Source organism: Ruditapes philippinarum, unplaced genomic scaffold, assembly GCF_026571515.1.
Source record: "Ruditapes philippinarum isolate M1 unplaced genomic scaffold, ASM2657151v2 ctg1578_1_1_1_1, whole genome shotgun sequence".
NCBI classification, from domain to species: Eukaryota; Metazoa; Mollusca; class Bivalvia; order Venerida; family Veneridae; genus Ruditapes; species Ruditapes philippinarum.
In genome coordinates, this window is record NW_026862400.1 from 145,360 (window position 1) to 163,538 (window position 18,179).

Consider the following 18,179-nt stretch of genomic DNA (forward strand, 5'->3'; position numbering starts at 1 on the left):
CACATTATTTAAAATCCGCGGGAGAACCTGAGGAAAATATATTTTGCCGAGTTCCGGATAACATGTATTACACACAGCAAGCCATGTACTTTCTATTTTTAGCAGTCATACTGAATCTAAATTTAGCATTTTAGAGAGAGATCCGTAATCCGATTTGAACGGTATTAACAGCTTAAAATGTGTGCTATAAACTAAAACCTTTGTTTGTATAGCTGTATACCTTTATCAAACAAGTAAAATCGTGTGTGTTCAATAGCTAATGTTGCTGCATTTTTGTGAAGGAAATAGTGAGGGGAGTATTCTAGATTTTCAGATAGTTTATTTATTCCTCCGGGAACGGCTCCTGATGCACTGGCACGGTCGATAACTCCACCAAACCGACACTTTCCATACTTTTGTACATCATTGTCGCCGGGTGTATTATTGGCTGAAAAGTAAGTTGATATATTGCTTTATTTGTCACTGTTTACACATGATTTCTTGATTTAAACGGGTAATAAAATTTTATGTCATAAAATTATGTTATAATAATCAACTGTCATTGTATCTTTACTACAATCTACATGAGTTGTAGGCTATTGGTGTACATGTAACTTATATCATTATATATGTCTTTATAAACAGATAAAAAGAAAGATAGGTACATGTACAGCATTCCTGATATGTTGAAAATAGTAGATACATGTATCTGAAGTTTTATTTTGATATATCTATACAGGGTCAGTTCTACAAAAGTTTTTGTGTTAGGAAACTTAGGTACATGTACATGTAGCTTAGATAAAATTACATGTACTTATTGTAATCAGAAACATTTAATAAGGTACATGACTTGTATATTTATATACATACATGTAAGTGTCTCTGTTGTAATATATGATGTGTTTATCTGTTTACCTAAGTTTGCAAATTATACAAACATGTACATTATGCATATATGTAGTATATTGTACATTATGTAACATGTATGTGGTTATATGTATATCCTATTCAACATTTTATTATAAATATCTCTCTAACAGTCTTTAACTAGGATATTACAAAAAAGGTTGTTGGAAGTGGTTGGAACCATTACAAGCTTTTAATCATCTTACCATCAGGGCTACAGAGTTGTTTTTGGTAAAAGTAAATAATTATATTTGTAAAGTTCCTACTGTTAATTACAAACTGCATAACACCTGGGACTAAAAATAGATTTTTATTTTTAAGTTTAAGGGAACACAAATTAACTGATAGTTATAAAAGCACCAGTCTCACTATACACGCAGGTTAAAGAAGCTTTGCGTTTGATTGAGAAATATTGATTCAAACAATTATCCATTAATATTTAATACAAAGTCATGCATGAGTGAATCCCATATGTCACTGGTTTCATTTTATTTCTTTATCTGGATTGAATAGTTTATTAATTATTGAAAGTTTGGTTTATAAAGTTTAATTATAAATGTTTAGCCTACTGTCAGTGGCTAAATCTATATACATATCATATGTGTATATCCATCAGTTTTAAAGGGATTCCACTGAGGTTTTTTTGACATGATGGGACTGGAAATATTTTTCTGAGATTATTACTCTATTTTATGTAGATCTATACTAATAACTTATGTGCAAAATTTCAGATCATCAGCTCGTTCCGTTTTTCCAAAATAATAATTGTAATAGTGAAAAATGACCCAAAATTGAAAAAACTCGAATCAGACAGAGAATAGCACAAACATACGATTTTCAATGTATTTCCTGCATGTTTCTTATTTATATTTTATTTATATTTCTGTTTTAATAGCTTGTGTTGATCTATGTGAAAAATTGAAATTTTATGTTTTTAGGTATATTAACCTCAGTGGATGTCCTTTAACTTATCAGTGCAGACCAAGATCAGCTGGCTTATCCTTAGTGATCAGATGATCATGATATGCACAGTGTTCACTTTCAGGTCAGTTCTTCTTTTGAAGTTTTCCCCTATAATGATTAATGGTATTTATCTAGATTAGAATATGGACAAGTCCATTTAATATGGACGATGCATGATTTATTTTATAAGCATGGAAAGGGCTGAATATTATAAGAATACAAGTGCAGTAAGGTTAGTGTATTTTGTTTTAAACACCAACCTTTTTGTGTCTGCCCAAAATATCCACTTGTTAAAAACTTGTCTGTAAATAAATTATTTCTGCACGATTGTTTGACCAGTTCCCTAGGAAACAAAATAGTTTGCAAGTTATTTAATGTTTAAATTAGCTTAAGGTATTATTTTATCTTTTTCAATCTTAATGGAATCTTTAAAGTTTATTGACATAAGTCAGCTATGTTAATATATTACTATAACTATATTATGCTATAAAATACTTTATACATTTTATATTAAAAATATTAAAGGGCCATTAGTACTTATCCAGATGCACATATACATTTTATATTAAAAATATTGAAGGGCAGGTTACTTACCCACATGCAATGCACATGTCTATATTACTGGGTGCGACAGGAATCATGTGTCTTCCAGGGATACCTGAGTAATAAAAAGCAAAGAATATATAGGGTAAACAGGAATGGTTTGTTTCATTTCAATGTAATGCTATTAATTCAACAGTTCCGATTCCATAGTATGTATATTAACCTTCTACAGACATTTAATACATTTGACAACAGACATGTGTAAATGTAAAAAGTCCAAGTTTGTGAAATGTTCACATACAAGTCCCAAATGTTAATAAGTTCAAAATCCATGTTTATATATGTGTATATAAGTTCAAAATTAGTGATTATTTTGTGTATAATTATCCTATAAGTTCAATATTTGTGTTTATGCATAAGGTATATGTGTATAAGTTCATTTTATCTATATTTTAGTTCCTTTAATGTTAATACGTTCAAAACCCATGTTTGTGTGTGGGTATTAGTTCAAAATATGTGTTTAAATAAATATGTGTATAAGTTCAAAATGCATGTATATATATGTGTATAAATTCAAAACCCATGTTTTCTATGTGTAAAATAATGTTCAAAATTAACATGTCTATTTGCTCTAACGTGGGATTAGTTTGTCTTCATCTAGTTATATAGGTCTATATTGATTACTCATTAAGTAAAATATATACCCTTTTAGACTCACGAGTGCCAAGCACAGTGAGTTATATACATGTATAAAGCTAGCTTAATTTAAGTAAAAAAAATTAACACACAGGTCAAATGCTGCTTAATGATTCAATTTATTCATCTAAGATAATTTAATTTAAAAAATTCTAAGTTAAAAAAAAGAACAACATAAAAAAAAACAGTTATATACAAGTATATACTAAATATAAAAATATTCAACATACCCAGACTCTTGTATATTCCTTTATCTCCAAGCTCCACCCAGTTTGTGTTACTGTAAAATTTCAACAGGGGATAATAAATCTGCCCCAAAGTTTCTCGTGCTGCACTATAATCAGGGGTTAGCTGTGATAACTGTTGAACTATACGATCTCGTATTGACACTAGAAGATCATGACCTATAATAATAAATTTTGGTCAAAAAAATAAAAAGTATATTTCTCATTGCAATTACAATGCAACATATTTTTAAACCCCCAAAACGTAGTTTGGGGGAGGGGGTATATAGGAGTCACAAGAACCATAATTCCATCTTCCCTAAATACAGAGTTATTGCCCTTTGTAACTTTTCCTTGTCCGGAGCACAACTTGAAAATTACTGCTTGGAATTCAAAACAACTTCATACAATGGTCAAGCACGAAAAGGTGAAGTGCAGTGCACAAGAATCATAACTCTATCAAAAGTAATTACAGAGTTATTGGCCTTTCTTACTGTACCATTGCTTTCTTTTGTCGGAGCATAACTTGAAGACTAATGGTAGGAATTCAATACAACTTCATACAATGGTAAAGCATATTGAGAGGAAGTGCAGGGCACAAGAACCATAACTCCATCTTGACTTATTACAGAGTTATTGCCCTTTGTTCCTTTTTCATTGCTATATTAGTCCCAAGCATAACTTGAAGACTAATGGTTGGAATTCAATACAACTTAATACAATAATCAAGCGCATTTACACAAGAACCATAACTCCATCTTGCCTAATTATAAAGTTATTACCCTTTGTTACTTTTCCTTGTCCGGAGCATAACTTGAAAACTACAAGTCAGAATTTAATACAACTTCATACAATGGTCAAGCACATTAAGAGGAAGTGCAGTGCACAAGAATCAGTACTTCATTTCACAAATTACAGAGTTATTGCCATTTGATACTTTCCTTTGTCCAGAGCATGATTTGAAAAGTACTGGTTGGAATTCAAAACAACTTCATACAATGGTCAAGCACAATAAGAGAAAGTACAGTGCACAAGAACCATAACGCTAACCAGAGTAATTATAGAGTGATTGCCCTTTGTTACTTTTCCTTGTTGCAGAGCATTACTTAAAAACTAATGCTTGGAATTCAATGCAATTTTGCAGTGCTCAAGAACCTTAACTCTATCTTGACTTATTACAGGATAATTCAATAAAACTTTATCAATGGTCAACCACAGTGAAAGAAAATGCAAGTACAAGAACCACAACTATCTTTAATTGCTCACAGGGGGGGGGGGGTTATTAATCATATGTGTGATAGCTCTTGTTTTCATTGAAAATATCACAGTTTGTGCAAGTTGCACTACTAAAAAAGTTTGAATTTCAACCTGTCTGAACCATATGATGTATTACTTGGTTTTTATGACTGGTCCCTATATTTTCTAGAATTATCTCCCTTTAGAACTTTCATGTTAATAGTATTATTGTCATTTTTGTGTCGCCTCTATGGATTAGTGGCCACATATAGGGATCAATTTTCCGTCGTCTGTCTATCCATCCGTCACAAATCTTGTCCGGACTACCCCTCATAAACTACTGGTGCAATTTCATCCAAACTTTACAGGAATGATTAGTACCAAGTCTAGTTGTGCATATCCGGTTCAATGATTTTTGTAAGAGTAATGGCCCTTTAATAATTTTTATTTTTAAGTTTGTCAGGACTACTTCTCTAATACCACTAATGCAATTTCAATAAAACTTTACAAGATTGATCTGTAGCTGAAGTCCTTGCATATGTTGCCATGTTTTCCAGTTGAATGATTTTTTACCGAGTTATGGCCCTTTGATAAAAAGGTGTTTTTTTCTGTGTGTTGCCAGATACACAAAAGCTTGTCCGAACTACTCCTCATAAACTACTGGTGCAATTTTATCCAACTTTACAGGGATGATCAGTACCAAGTCTAGGTGTGCACTGTCCATCTGTCTGTCCGTCTGTCACAAAACATGAAATTGGCCATCATGAGGCGACACATATGATCACTGATCGCTCTTGTTTACACTTCCTTAAAAGGTTGTGTTTTCTCTATAAAAAGTTGGTTGAAAGCATTGCTCATGTAGTTTTCATCAAATAATCTGTTTTTGCTACGTATTCCAAGGCGGTGCCCTTCCTTGTTCCGTCATGTATTTCTTCTTCACAGTTTTTTATGAGATGACATTTTCAGATGTTTTATTTGTATGTCTCTTTAATAGATATTATTTGTTGTCTACGGTTAGTGGTTTTTCGTGCTTGGCCAGTCCCGTTCTTTTACTTCCAGTCCCTTTGGTATCCTGTTCGTTTTTGTTTGCGCATTTTATGGCTAAAATGTAATCTCGTAAGGTTGTCTGTGTTGTCGGTTGAAAAAAGTTGTTATTTGGTTCACAATCCCTCCTACACCCTTACAGAGTAAAAGCTACCGTATATCTTATGAAATTTTTTTATAATATCAATCAACAGAAAATATAAATTGTTGCCATAATCATATGGTCGACTCTGGAAGAAGTTGTAACATAAAATGCCATATACATGTAGTTATACATGAACGTAACCTGAACAAAATGTTCCAGAACAAAATGTTATGCTGCTATGTTAAGAAGGGCCGTAACCGTTAAGCAATGATTTCGTACATGAGCAATATAATATAATCCAATATACTACCATATATATTTCATATAAGTATTTTTAAATTGAAACAATGGTTTTTGCAGCAGATATACACTTTAATGTCCTCTGCCGGGGTTCCCCGTTTCTGTTCGATGGCCGGTTCGGTGCTTTTTCGGTAGCCTGTCTTCACTATTGCAGCTTGATGTCGGGGACTGCATTCTGTGAACGTGGCTATTCCTTGCTGGTCTTTGGTTCGAGCCTGTTCCTGGGAGACTAAGAAATATGTGACATCCCTCATCGGCTAAATAAGCAAGCTTACAACATTTTCAGTTTTAATGTGTTGGGCCTGCGTTCTTTTAAGATGTACATTTGTTGCTCTTAGCAATATTCAGGCTCCGGCGTTTTCAAATGAATAAATTAATGATGTGGCTTTTGTCTTTTGTTTCTCTTCATTGGAACTAATCTGCTGATTCAAGAATATTAGAATAGATTGTTTTCATTGGCGAAAAGTTCATCTAAAATAGCGAGAAAAAAAGGAGTCCCTAAAAGCACACCTTAAACGGCAAAATTGAAAATGTTGCAGGCATAGTTTGATTAAGCCTGTTCACTGATGAAAATGGAAAGTGCAAGCTACCGTCCACGCCCGTAGCACCGGTTTTAGCAGAGTTTAACATTTAAACACGAAAATGGCAAACTTTTGAATTTTGAAACATCAGCAGATTGCTCATACCGCGGTTGGATGTGACACTTTAGGGCCATTTCTTGAAAAACGGCGTGTGGTCCCAAGTAAAATAAAATATGTATATGCACACTGGGCGGAAATGAATAAAAAGTAGTTATGAAGAAGCTACGTTAAAACGTTATTTGGGGCGTCCTTTGTCGAATGGTTAAGGTCTTTGACTTCAAACCACTTATCCCTCACAGCTGTGGAATCGAATCCTGTCAAGGACTTTGGATTCTTTTCATGTGAGGAAGCTATCCTACCGGAACATCGGTGGTTTTACTGAGATGCCCGTTCGTGCTTGAGATGTCTTCTTCCACATTAAAGCTGGCAAGCCGCCATGTAACCTCTTAAGTACTATGTTGGTGCGACGTAAAACCCAAACAAAACAAAAGTCGCCATTGATGATGATTAACAGATTAATGATTGCGGACCAGTTACATTTAAGAAGAAAAAAGAAAACGATATAAAAGAATGATATAGTACTTTTGAAGTCATCTTATTAAACGTTGTTATACTAAAATGATTTTTGTCCACCATTTTAAGCTGGAAATAAGCCCAGGATAATAAGCGGTGAACCTGTCCTGCAGTTTTAACTGACATTACCAGTAAAGCAGCTGGAAAGTGGCCATATGTCTTCAATAGTGTCGCTGTGACGTAAGCAGTTAAGACTCAACAAAAATATTTCAAACAAATCCTATAACGTTCAAACTTTTCATTAAATAGCCATTTTACTCGGGCAATTTATCTTAACTGTCAATTTATAGAAACTATAATAACTATACACAAACTTGACTTTCATTTTTTCCCAATAAACATAAGCATTAAGAGGTATCAAAACACTTCATTTAATACAGCAATGGAATTGACAAGATACAAACTAAATCAAATAAATCCGATATCCCATTGACATGTCACAGGTGCCATCCGGATTTGATAAATTCCGTCTAGTTTAGGTAATTTACCTGTTTGTTTTTCTTAATGTCTGTTAAGTTTATGAAGTGCTTTTGTGTAGGTATATAGTATATACCACGAATAAAGAATTTCGTATTTTATTTTATCTTTTCAAAGAAAACTACTCGAGAAATCTACAAACACCTTTTATCAGTTTATAGTTAGACCATTTAATAATCTTCAAGTGGCATTTTGTAAAATATAAAACAGTATTTTGAACTTTTATATTGGCACCCTTAAAAGTCAATTTATATAACATGGCACCACACGACCCCATCTCATGCTTTTCCCTTCCCTTTGGTCTTAAGCTATTTTTCAAGTGTATGAAGTAATTTGTACTAAACAAAATCGGTGCTTATGCAATAAAAATGGTCAAAAATGGAAGCATAAAATGTCTGCCATGAAGGCCGGTTTGATTGAGCATGGTCGTGGACGAATGTAAGTGCATGCTTCCGTCCACGTCCCCTTTTCCCTAGCTCTAGCACTGGTTGACAGTGAAGTAGAACGTGAAAAAGACTTTCCGTTCGAATTGTGTTGATACCAAAAGTTGCCCACTCGTTCTGATAAAGTTTGGTTATTGTGGCTAAAATTTAATATAGCGCAATCTTACGCCATTGTATCGAATCATTGCAGGCGATTGTCACACCTGAACTCCGTATGGCGCATGCGCATTAAAACTTGACTTTTGCAAAGATGTTATATTAAGATTTGATTTTGTTCCTAAGAGTTGATTTGTGAAATTGGCTTAAAAATATCTTAAAATCATCAAGTGTTTAAATCTTAAGATAATCTTCTGTTCTTGAAATCGCAAATACGATCTCCGTATACATTCGTGTACTTAATCCTCTACATATTGACCCAGCATTAATAGTTAAGCTGAAGATTTTCTTTAATTGAATATTATGGTTTAAATCTATTAGATGATAACTTGTCATTAGCTCGCCTATGCATGCATGTTTTAACGGGAGAATTACCGTGTTCATTCGGGCTCCGGAACCCATTTTTATCCGGGTTCCGGGACCAACGTCAGCATCAGACATTGGTTTTGTTTGTATTGCTGAGCAATTAAAAGATAATGTCTGTTGCTTTGTGAAACATTGACTATCATCATTTTGAGAGGTTCGCAAAGGTGCGCACTTGTAATTAAGTAACGGAAAAAGGTCAGCTTTCGTTTTTTTTTCTTACACCAAATGCAATCTTTATATAGCGTTCGGTTTATTTTCTGACACCAAATACATACTTATACAGCTTTGGTTTTTCTGACACCTAATGCAGTCTTTATTCAGCCTTCGATTTTTTCTGACACCAAATGCAGTCTTTATACAGCGTTCGGTTTATTTTCTGACACCAAATGCAGTCTTTATAAATGTTAAATGATAACGTACCTTCTGATATTTTTTCGTCGGAGAATGACCAAATAGGATTTTCACGTTGGGTGTAACCGACCATGTTACATGCCTGAACTATTCCTGATATTGCTTCTTCCCGAGACTCTCCATCTTGTATGAAAAAGAACAAGAAAAAAGTAAAATGAACATGAAATATAACAAATGTGTATGCCAAATATAGATTAATTAAAATCCTTCAAAACATTATTCTGCTGAAAATTAAATGGAGCATAACCATTAATGATAAGTTGATTGCAAAAAAAAAAATTGAACTTGTCAGACCAGTGTTTTGATATTACATACTTACATACCAAATCATAATCACAATCATTGGAATCCTTCAAACTTTACGCTGCGGAAACCAATTGAATACGGTCAGACGGACGGACAACACAATACCGAAGTTATTCGAGCGTATAAAAACATCACTTCAAAATTAAAACTTCCTTTGTTCTTTTATTACTGCAGAAAAACTTCAAAGCTTCATTTTGGAAACTGGGAGGGTCACTTCTTACCTTAAACATTTCATGTTAAAAAGCAGATGCGTTAAAATAGTTCAATAAAAGATTTGTTCTTATAAAAAAACAATGCTAATAAAAAAGTAACAGAAAAAAGCTCAATCACAAATCATTTCATAAAGTGTTATTCTTTTATAATTCAAAGGAAAATAACGCGAAAACTTCACAATTACAAGAACAAAATCATTCTCGTCCGGGCCCGTTTACAAGTTGGAGGAAAAAGTTTAATAAAATATAATACACCGACTTTTTTAACGGCGGGAAACAATTTGGTACGGGTGTCGTATGTATTCTAAATTTCTAAGCTACATATTATTTAACCGGTACGAAATTTATAATGGATTTTGTATTTTGCGACCCAGTTGGAACATAATTTGCGAAAATAATATTATATAAATAGCCTTCCTAAAACCGCCGCACTGCATGACTAGTGCATTGACAGAGGGAATGCATCCCAGTGTACAGAAAAATTCCAAATGTATAATTCCTTTACGTTTCAGAGTTTAAGTAGAAATTTTAAACGTATTTCTTAAGAATGACAAAATGGACGTTTAGAAATTGTGTTGCTTGCATTATACCGGTATATTATATTATTATTATATTAACAATTATTACGGTATATTACATTATATCTTTTACTCTTGGCCAAATTCTTTGTGATCGTCTTGGAGATATTGTAACATTTTCAATGGAAATTTTTCATGGAAATATTGTAACGTTTCAGTTGAAATATTGTAATGTTTTCAATGGAAATATTGTAACATTTTCAGTGGAAATAGTGTTACATTTTCAATGGAAAATTGTAACATTTTCAATGGAATTATTGTAACATTTTCAATGGAATACATCTATTGTGACAGTTTTATTGGAAATATTGTACAATTTTAAATGGAAATATTGTGACATTTTCAACATTTTTAGTGGAAATATTGTCACATTTTCAGTAGAAATTTTGTAACGTTTTCAATGAAGATATTTTAACGACGCTGTCAATGAAGATATTTTCACTTTTTCAATGAAAATATTATAACGTTTCCAATGGAAATACATTTATTGTGACATTTTCAGTGTTCAGTGGAAATAATGTTACATTTTCAGTGGAAATATTGTAACATTTTCAGTGGAAATATTGTAACGTTTTCAATGGAAATTCAGTGGAAATAGTATAGCATTTTCAGTGGAAATATTTAATATTTTCAATGGAGATTTTATAACATTTTCAATATAGATAATTGTTACGCTTTCAATGAAGATATTGTAACGTTTTCAATGGAAATATTGTTACATTTTCAGCGGAAATATTATAGCATTTTCAATGAAAATATTGTAACGTTTTCAATGGAAATATTGTAACATTTTCAATGGAAATGGAAATATTGTAGCATATTCAATGAAGATATTGTAACGTTTTCAATGGAAATACATGTATTGTAACATTCTCAATAAAAGCATTGTAACGTTTTCAAATATAAACGCTCTGTTGTTCAAAATATTTTTGTACATGTATTTTACCCTCCAACCTGCGTTAAAATGATTTTAGTGACAATTTGAAATCGCTATTCTAAAGCTTTTTTTTCGATTGGAAATGTTTTTAATATTAATAAACACAAACAGAAAATTAAAACAATAAATTTACGAGTAAAAAAAAGTCTTTTTTATCTTGAAATATTATTGAATAAATCTTAATGTACCGCAAGTCTTACTTGATATAGTGGAAACGAAATGAAACTTATGAAAACATTTGAGTAGAAACGAATGTCGGAAATTATCAACAAATATTTTATAAAAACTCAATGAGACAGAAAATGTCTGCGGTCACGAATATATTTTTCTTCGTATTAACCAGAGTTCGATATAGACAAACTATGAATTAAAGTAAGATTATATGACATATTTTTACGGGATAAATGATTTTGGTTAATTTTTGATTTATTAATTTTAATTACCTTCCGCGCCAAAGTATTCACTTGTCAGATCGGACAGTCCTGTCCTTATAATGTCTTCCATGGTAAAGTCGGATTCCAAAATCGCCGAGCTCCGTGTCGGCATGAAACAGTAACCGCATTTTAAAATCTGCGATAGAAACAGTAATTTGTAAAATAACACCACCATAGTTCTGAACGTTAGTTCCATTTGTATCAATAATTTTATTATAATTTCAATTTATCTATATTAAATCAAACTGTTTTTATTGTGACGTCACTTGCAGAAAAATATCTTCTCTACATTCCTTCACGCTTAGAAAAAGTCACGTAATTTTTGGTACATTAACTTGGTGTGGATAGTTTTTATAACACCGTCTTCTTCAAAAAATGTGGAATTCTTTTTGGAATGTCACGTGTTTATAACAAAAAGGTGTTTTCGTGGCACTTACTTCGAATGTAATGTTTATGCGTTTATTGGCCCGTTACCGATGAGGTTCTGCAGAGTGGATACGTTTTTTGTACGTTGATAGCGTTCTTTTTTCTGTAGATACCTCTAAATATACTCATTAATTCTTAATGGGCTATATCATGGTTTTTATATTGATAATTACTTACACATATGTTAAATTGTATTAATTGAGAGGGAGAACTTTGAATGAGGGAAGTGTTGTTGCTTTTTGTTTTTTCTCAGCGTGAATATTTTATACTAAAACTCAATCTTTCTTAATGTACAGTACATTTGTATTTTGATTGTGTCTTTTGATTGTAAATGTAAAAATTCTTAAATGTTTAATGAATGAAAGAGAAAAGAAACTAAAGAAAGCAAGAAAATCGTTATTTTGGACAAGGCGAAGTCCTAGTCCAATATATCAGACGTTACAGACTTGTTATAGTTTGTTTGCACAGAAGCAAAAATATCTCCAAGCGACAACATATTTATAGGACTATACTAAGCCCATGATGACATTATAAGCATGAAGAACAATATATATAAACATTTCATTTTGATAATTATTTCAATGTTTGGAAAGGTTTTAGCAATAGTTGTTTTGAGTATAACTAATATAAAAAGGACGTCCGTCATTAGGCGAGACGTAATGGGGTGGTGGGTTATAAATCGGAAACATATTTTAACAAGTATGCAAAATTAAAATATACAATATACAGAGAAATGCGGGCCTCATTGAAGAGCTCAAATTAATCAGTAATCAATGTCAGAAGACACTCTGATTGGTTGTCACTTTTTGTTTCAGTATAAGCAGAATGTATTTCAACAAACAAATATACATAAGATACCCGAGTATGTGTTTGGAATTTTCAAGTACTCTTACACCGTAGTACCGTGATAAAAGTAAAGGTTACTAATACAAATAATGTGGTCTAGATACGTTTCAAAAACAGAAACCTTCAAGCACATAAACTATTAGAAGTTCTTTACTTATATGTATAAAGGGCATAGATCGTGGGGTATGTTTTTTATGTTGAAATCACGTGATAAATTGATAGTTATAATTGATAAATGATATTTGAATCAAAAGTGAACCTTCGGAGGTCTTTAAACGAAACGGTCTTATCGTCCACTTTATGTCGTCTGCTTTTCATATGAGATACTATAATTTAGCAATAAGAATAATCCTTTGTATTTCAGAGGTCTTATTACCATAAAAATTGTAATTTTGTATTTTTAGCCATTTTCACTTTATTATTTCAGGTTTAATTGAAAAGACATCATTGGTTGTAAGTGTCGCCATCTTATGTCACAGATTGCCTATCATTTACGTTGGAACTCCTTAAGAACGAGGAAGACACTTTGGTTTGGACTGTGAGGTCCCAGGTTTGGGCCACAAGAAACGAATTACAAAAGTGCATGCGACATAGACAGCCAGCAAATTCGAGACAATAAACATTAAACACAATATGCACGGGTTAAAATATGAGATGACTGTTTAATTATTCGTCCATATATATGCAAAATATAAAACTTATTTCAACGACTTGGATAAAAAGGTATAAAGTGGGTTCAGCAGAAAAAATAATGTTTCAGAGTTTTAAAATGACAACAGAAGAGCATGCATCCAATTGTAAAAGGCTGATTTTAGTTAGGGGTACAAGACGAAAATATATTTTGTTAGCTCTCCTTTTATTTGTCCCATTACTAGTGTATTTATATGACCCTTACATAAGTTTTCATTTCTCAGGGAGAACGCAAGGACAACCATGCAAACTTCATGAATTAGACCCATGGGATAAAACGCTGAGCCAATACCTTAAAACCCCACCACCAATTCAATGTGCACCGACAAAATTTTCATTACTTTACGTTGATGAGAAAGGAATTTTGCAATTAAATAAATCCGCCATTTTGCAATATTCACTGACGTCATTGAAATGTGTGTACATGCCTATTCACCGTATTGATGGAGATCAAGAAATCAAACAAGACGACGAAATCCCCTTTGTGCCTCCAATCTTTATCAACAACCGAGTATTTCGTGTTTTATGCCGTAATACAGACTCTGAAACTGTGTACGACTTTATTCATTTCAATGTAATGACAAACGATTCTAACACCCGGCTGAAGAACATCGGGTATGAGACGGATGATAAACTAAGTGTACTGTTTTTCGGATTAGACTCCGCCTCCAGATCACACGCGCTTAGAAAACTTCCGAAATCATACAAATATATGAAGGAAACATTAGGTGCTTTCGATTTTCGTGGTTATATGAAAGTTGGACTGAATTCCTTTCCAAATGTTATTCCAATGTTAACGGGCGTGGAACACTATAAATATAGGGTAGAAAATATCCTCAAAGCTTATTTGGATAAAATGCCCTTCATATGGAAAGAACAAACAAAAGGAAACTATGTGACATTCTTTTCTGAAGATCGCCCGGATATATCTACAATGAACTTTTTACAATCTGGTTTCAATAAGGCCCCTGTGGATTATTATTTTAGGCCTTTTGGTTTGGCAATGCACACTCATAAACCAGTGATTATTGAACCTCTCGGAAAATCAACTTGGTGGTGTTATGGAAATAAAAATCATTACTTGTTACAATTAGATTATCTTAAAAGGTATATAGCGAAATACACGAAACGATTGAAATTTTCTTTCCTCTGGAACAATCAAGTAGGCCACGAGGATTTCATTTCCTTAGGTCGTGGTGACCAGCCTCTGTTGGAGTTACTTCAGTGGATGAAAGCGAATGGTCATCTTGAAAGGTCAATTGTTATTGTGGGAAGTGACCATGGGTTTAGGTTAGGTGGGGCAAGTACGACCTATATTGGCAGAATTGAGAACAATATGCCTTTTCTTATGGTCTACATACCGGAAGTGTTGAAGTCAAAATATCCATGGTTACAAAAGAACTTAGAGTACAATACAGACAAACTTATTTCTCCTTTTGATATCCATCAAACCATGGTGGATGTTATAGAGGGCAAATTTTCTGATCAAAAATTAGAAACTGTTAACACCTGGAGAACCGGCCGAAGTTTACTTTCGAAAATTCCAAAAGACCGCACATGCGCAGACGCGGGAATACCTCCTCAGTATTGTACATGTTTTGATTCTAATACTGTCAGCGTTTCAAATCCTTTAGTTGTGAGTTTAGCTAAATTTGCAGTGCAGCATTTGAATTTTGTGCTAGATAAACATAAAGATGTATGCCGGGAATTAACGCTGCTCAATGTAACAGACGCTAAAGTAATGTATACGGCTGAAGGTGATAGAGACAACGACCATATTGAAAGGGAACCAGGGTTCTTTAAACGGTTGCTAGGTAACACAGAAACTGATTATAGCGGTCGGTATGTTTTGATGTTGTATACAAAACCAAACAATGGCCTTATAGATGTGATGATAGATTATCAAAAGCGCGCCGCCGACGGCATCCATAACAAAATGACGGTAATAGGGGAACCAGTGAGGGCCAATAAGTACGGGAACCAATCACATTGCCTAACTGATACAACTTTGAGACAGTATTGTTTATGTAATGACGTCACTAACTTAGACCTTTAAGTAACATGGGTCGAAATATAACACAAACTCAGGACACTAGAAGAAAACGGTACATTATATGTACTCCAAAACCACTTTTGAACTTTCCAATAAATGATACTCCATATTTTGTGGATTAGTGTGTTTTGGTGATTTATAATCATCGTTTGACAAAAAGCAGGTGATATTTATTGTACATTTTATATGTATTTGTAAACACAGGTTGTATCCGTTATGCAGGGAACGGTTTTTAAGTTTGAATCACAAGTGAAAAAGGTAAATTAACTTGTTATCTACCTCACTATGTAAAGATGGTGGCTATGTAAAGGTGTCCGCTTATGCCAGAAACTATACACAGAAAAGAGACCTGGTCTTCATTCGCCGTTTGTTTTGCGTTCAGGTCGCCAAATAAAAACTCGAGGGTTTTAAGTCGCCACAAAACTGTTACATTTAAAATCAAACCAAGGAAAGTTCGGTTTTACTTGTATGAGCAAATTTTGTTAACTTATGATGTCACTAGGTGATGTCATACTAGTATCAAATGAATTATAATGATCTGATATTATCAAAACCTACATGTATATATAGAAATTGTTAACTTATATACACAAAAAATGTACATGTGCTTTTTATGTTGTTTTTGTATACAGAGCATTTGGTGCCCTAATTTAATAATTATTTGAAGGTCTTTTTAAAATTGTTTTTTGGTATTTGAGCTTTATTTATGACAAGTGCAATTTAAAAGTTTATATTTGAGTATTCAAGCAATGCCCTATGTGTGCATATTAGTCTGCCGATAACTTGTCTTTATTTTAATTTTACATTTGTATCTATTAATGTCTATTTAGTATTTGTTATATCTTAATTTATTTTTCCTGTTATACCAGAAACATAGATTATCTATATCTCTGGTTATACAATTTAATTTCTTGCATGTCAGACAGGATTATCAACTGTTTACTCCGGTACTAGTAAAACCTATCTAGCTGTCGGGTAACTGTTTAGCGGAAACTCGACAGAGCCTCAGTAGCGCCGTAAACAGTTACCCTCGAGCTAGATATTCCGGTCTGTACCGGCAGCCGGTGAAAGATCCTTACACTCTATAGCATTTAATCTGCACAGCGTGTTTGCAATAGTAGAACTAATGTACCTCAATATTATCTGTTCTATACTCATATATGTAGTGTTGTAAATTTCCCAAAAAATTATGAAAATGGCGTAGGTTAGTGACTTATTTTCAAATGGTATTATTTCAATAGTTTACAAAAGTTTATTATTATCTCCCGCCGATGGAATCGGGAGGGGGATATAGTTATGGCGTTGTCCATCCGTCCGTCCATCCGTCCGTCCGAATTTCGTTTCCGGAGTAGTTCTCTGCAACTAATGGCTGGAATTCGACGAAACTTTATGGGAATGTTGATCAGCATGTGAAGTTGTGCACCTGGGTATTTTCGTCTGGATATTTTTAATATCTAAAGAGTTATTGCCCTTGACTTAGTAAAATTTTGTAATTTTCAACTTGTGTCGCATGTAACTCAAAAAGTATTTGACCTAGAGTCATGAAACTTTACAGGAATGTTGATCAGTATGTGTAGTTGTGCACCTGGGTATTTTCGTCTGGATATTTTTAGTATTTTTAGAGTTATTGCCCTTGACTTAGTAAAATTTTGTAATTTTCAACTTGTGTCGCATGTAACTCAAAAAGTATTTGACCTAGAGTCATGATACTTTACAGGAATGTTGATCAGTATGTGTAGTTGTGCACCTGGGTATTTTCGTCTGGATATTTTTAGTATTTTTAGAGTTATTGCCCTTGACTTAGTAAAATTTTGCAATTTTCAACTTGTGTCGCATGTAACTCAAAAAGTATTTGACACACAGCAACCAAACTTTACAGGAATGATCCTAGGGTGGTCCCCTGCCAAAGTTGATCAAATGGTTCCGGTCTGTTGCATAAGTAGGTCACAGGGCCAGAAAAGGAGTTTCAAAAATGCAAAATTAAAAAATCTTGTCTGAAAGTACAAGGCCTAGAGCTTTGATATTTGGTATATGATATAACCTATAGGTCCTCTACCAAAATTGTTCAAATTTTAGCCCTGGGGTCAAAATTGGCCCCACTCCAGGGGGTCATAGATTTTCCTTATATGTATATAGTGAAAACTTAAAAATTCTTCTTGTTTGAAGGTACAAGGCTTCAAGTTCAAAGAATATTACAGTTTATGCCATGATTAATATATAAATAAAGCCTTATGTCTTCAGTTGTTGAATTAATAATAACCAGTACTCGGCGGGGGATATAAATTCAACGAATTTGCTTGTTAGATGTACATTTGCCGAATTTGCATACCAGTTATGGAATTTATATGTTAGTTAATTGAATTGACATACATGTATAAGTTATTGAATTTATATGTTATTGGATTTACATACGAGTTATTGAATTTATATGTTAGTTGTTCAAATTGTTGGATTATCATTCCATTTAACGGGTTTTACATACCAGTTACTGAAATTACAGTTTTATCATCGCATTTATCAACATTTTGTGTCCGTGATAAGCTAGTCGAAACAAAACATGCATTGCACACTAAGTCACCACACATGTCTAGGACACTGGGTATTGTCCAGTGCAGAAAAATTACTACATAGATTCTCTAGCTAGATTTGACTTCTAACCTTACCTAACTTGATGTCATAAATGGACTTGTCCATCTTTCAATAAAAATAAATCA

The 18,179-nt window shown here is 33.2% G+C and overlaps 3 protein-coding genes across 4 annotated transcripts in view; 1 reads left to right on the top strand and 2 right to left on the bottom strand.

The window, feature by feature from the left end:
- Positions 1 to 2,219, bottom strand: part of LOC132718984 (uncharacterized) — a 14,373-nt gene extending 12,154 nt beyond the window's left edge. The window contains exons 1-2 of the mRNA XM_060702714.1: positions 2,109 to 2,219; positions 221 to 427 (exon numbers count right to left, since the gene is read on the bottom strand). The gene's annotated coding sequence lies outside the window, so the exon portion shown is untranslated. The remainder of the gene's footprint in view (positions 1 to 220; positions 428 to 2,108) is intronic.
- LOC132718985 (uncharacterized) lies at positions 301 to 16,720 on the top strand. 2 transcript variants are annotated; one of them, XM_060702715.1, is made up of 3 exons: positions 301 to 434; positions 1,824 to 1,930; positions 13,150 to 16,720. In XM_060702715.1, exon 3 carries the CDS (start codon positions 13,405 to 13,407, stop codon positions 15,466 to 15,468), a length of 2,064 nt encoding a protein of 687 aa, XP_060558698.1. In that variant the 5' UTR covers positions 301 to 434; positions 1,824 to 1,930; positions 13,150 to 13,404; the 3' UTR covers positions 15,469 to 16,720. The 2 variants fall into 2 exon arrangements, with proteins under 2 accessions (XP_060558698.1, XP_060558699.1); XM_060702716.1 differs by lacking the exon at positions 1,824 to 1,930 and having other exon boundaries at positions 304 to 434.
- Positions 2,439 to 11,825, bottom strand: LOC132718979 (von Willebrand factor A domain-containing protein 7-like). Its single transcript, XM_060702705.1, has 4 exons — positions 11,460 to 11,825; positions 8,993 to 9,106; positions 3,318 to 3,491; positions 2,439 to 2,506 (listed from the first exon to the last, which is right to left on the bottom strand). The coding sequence occupies exons 1-4, from the start codon at positions 11,644 to 11,646 to the stop codon at positions 2,439 to 2,441; spliced, it is 543 nt and encodes a 180-aa protein (XP_060558688.1). The 5' UTR covers positions 11,647 to 11,825.
- Positions 16,721 to 18,179: the final 1,459 nt, after the last annotated feature.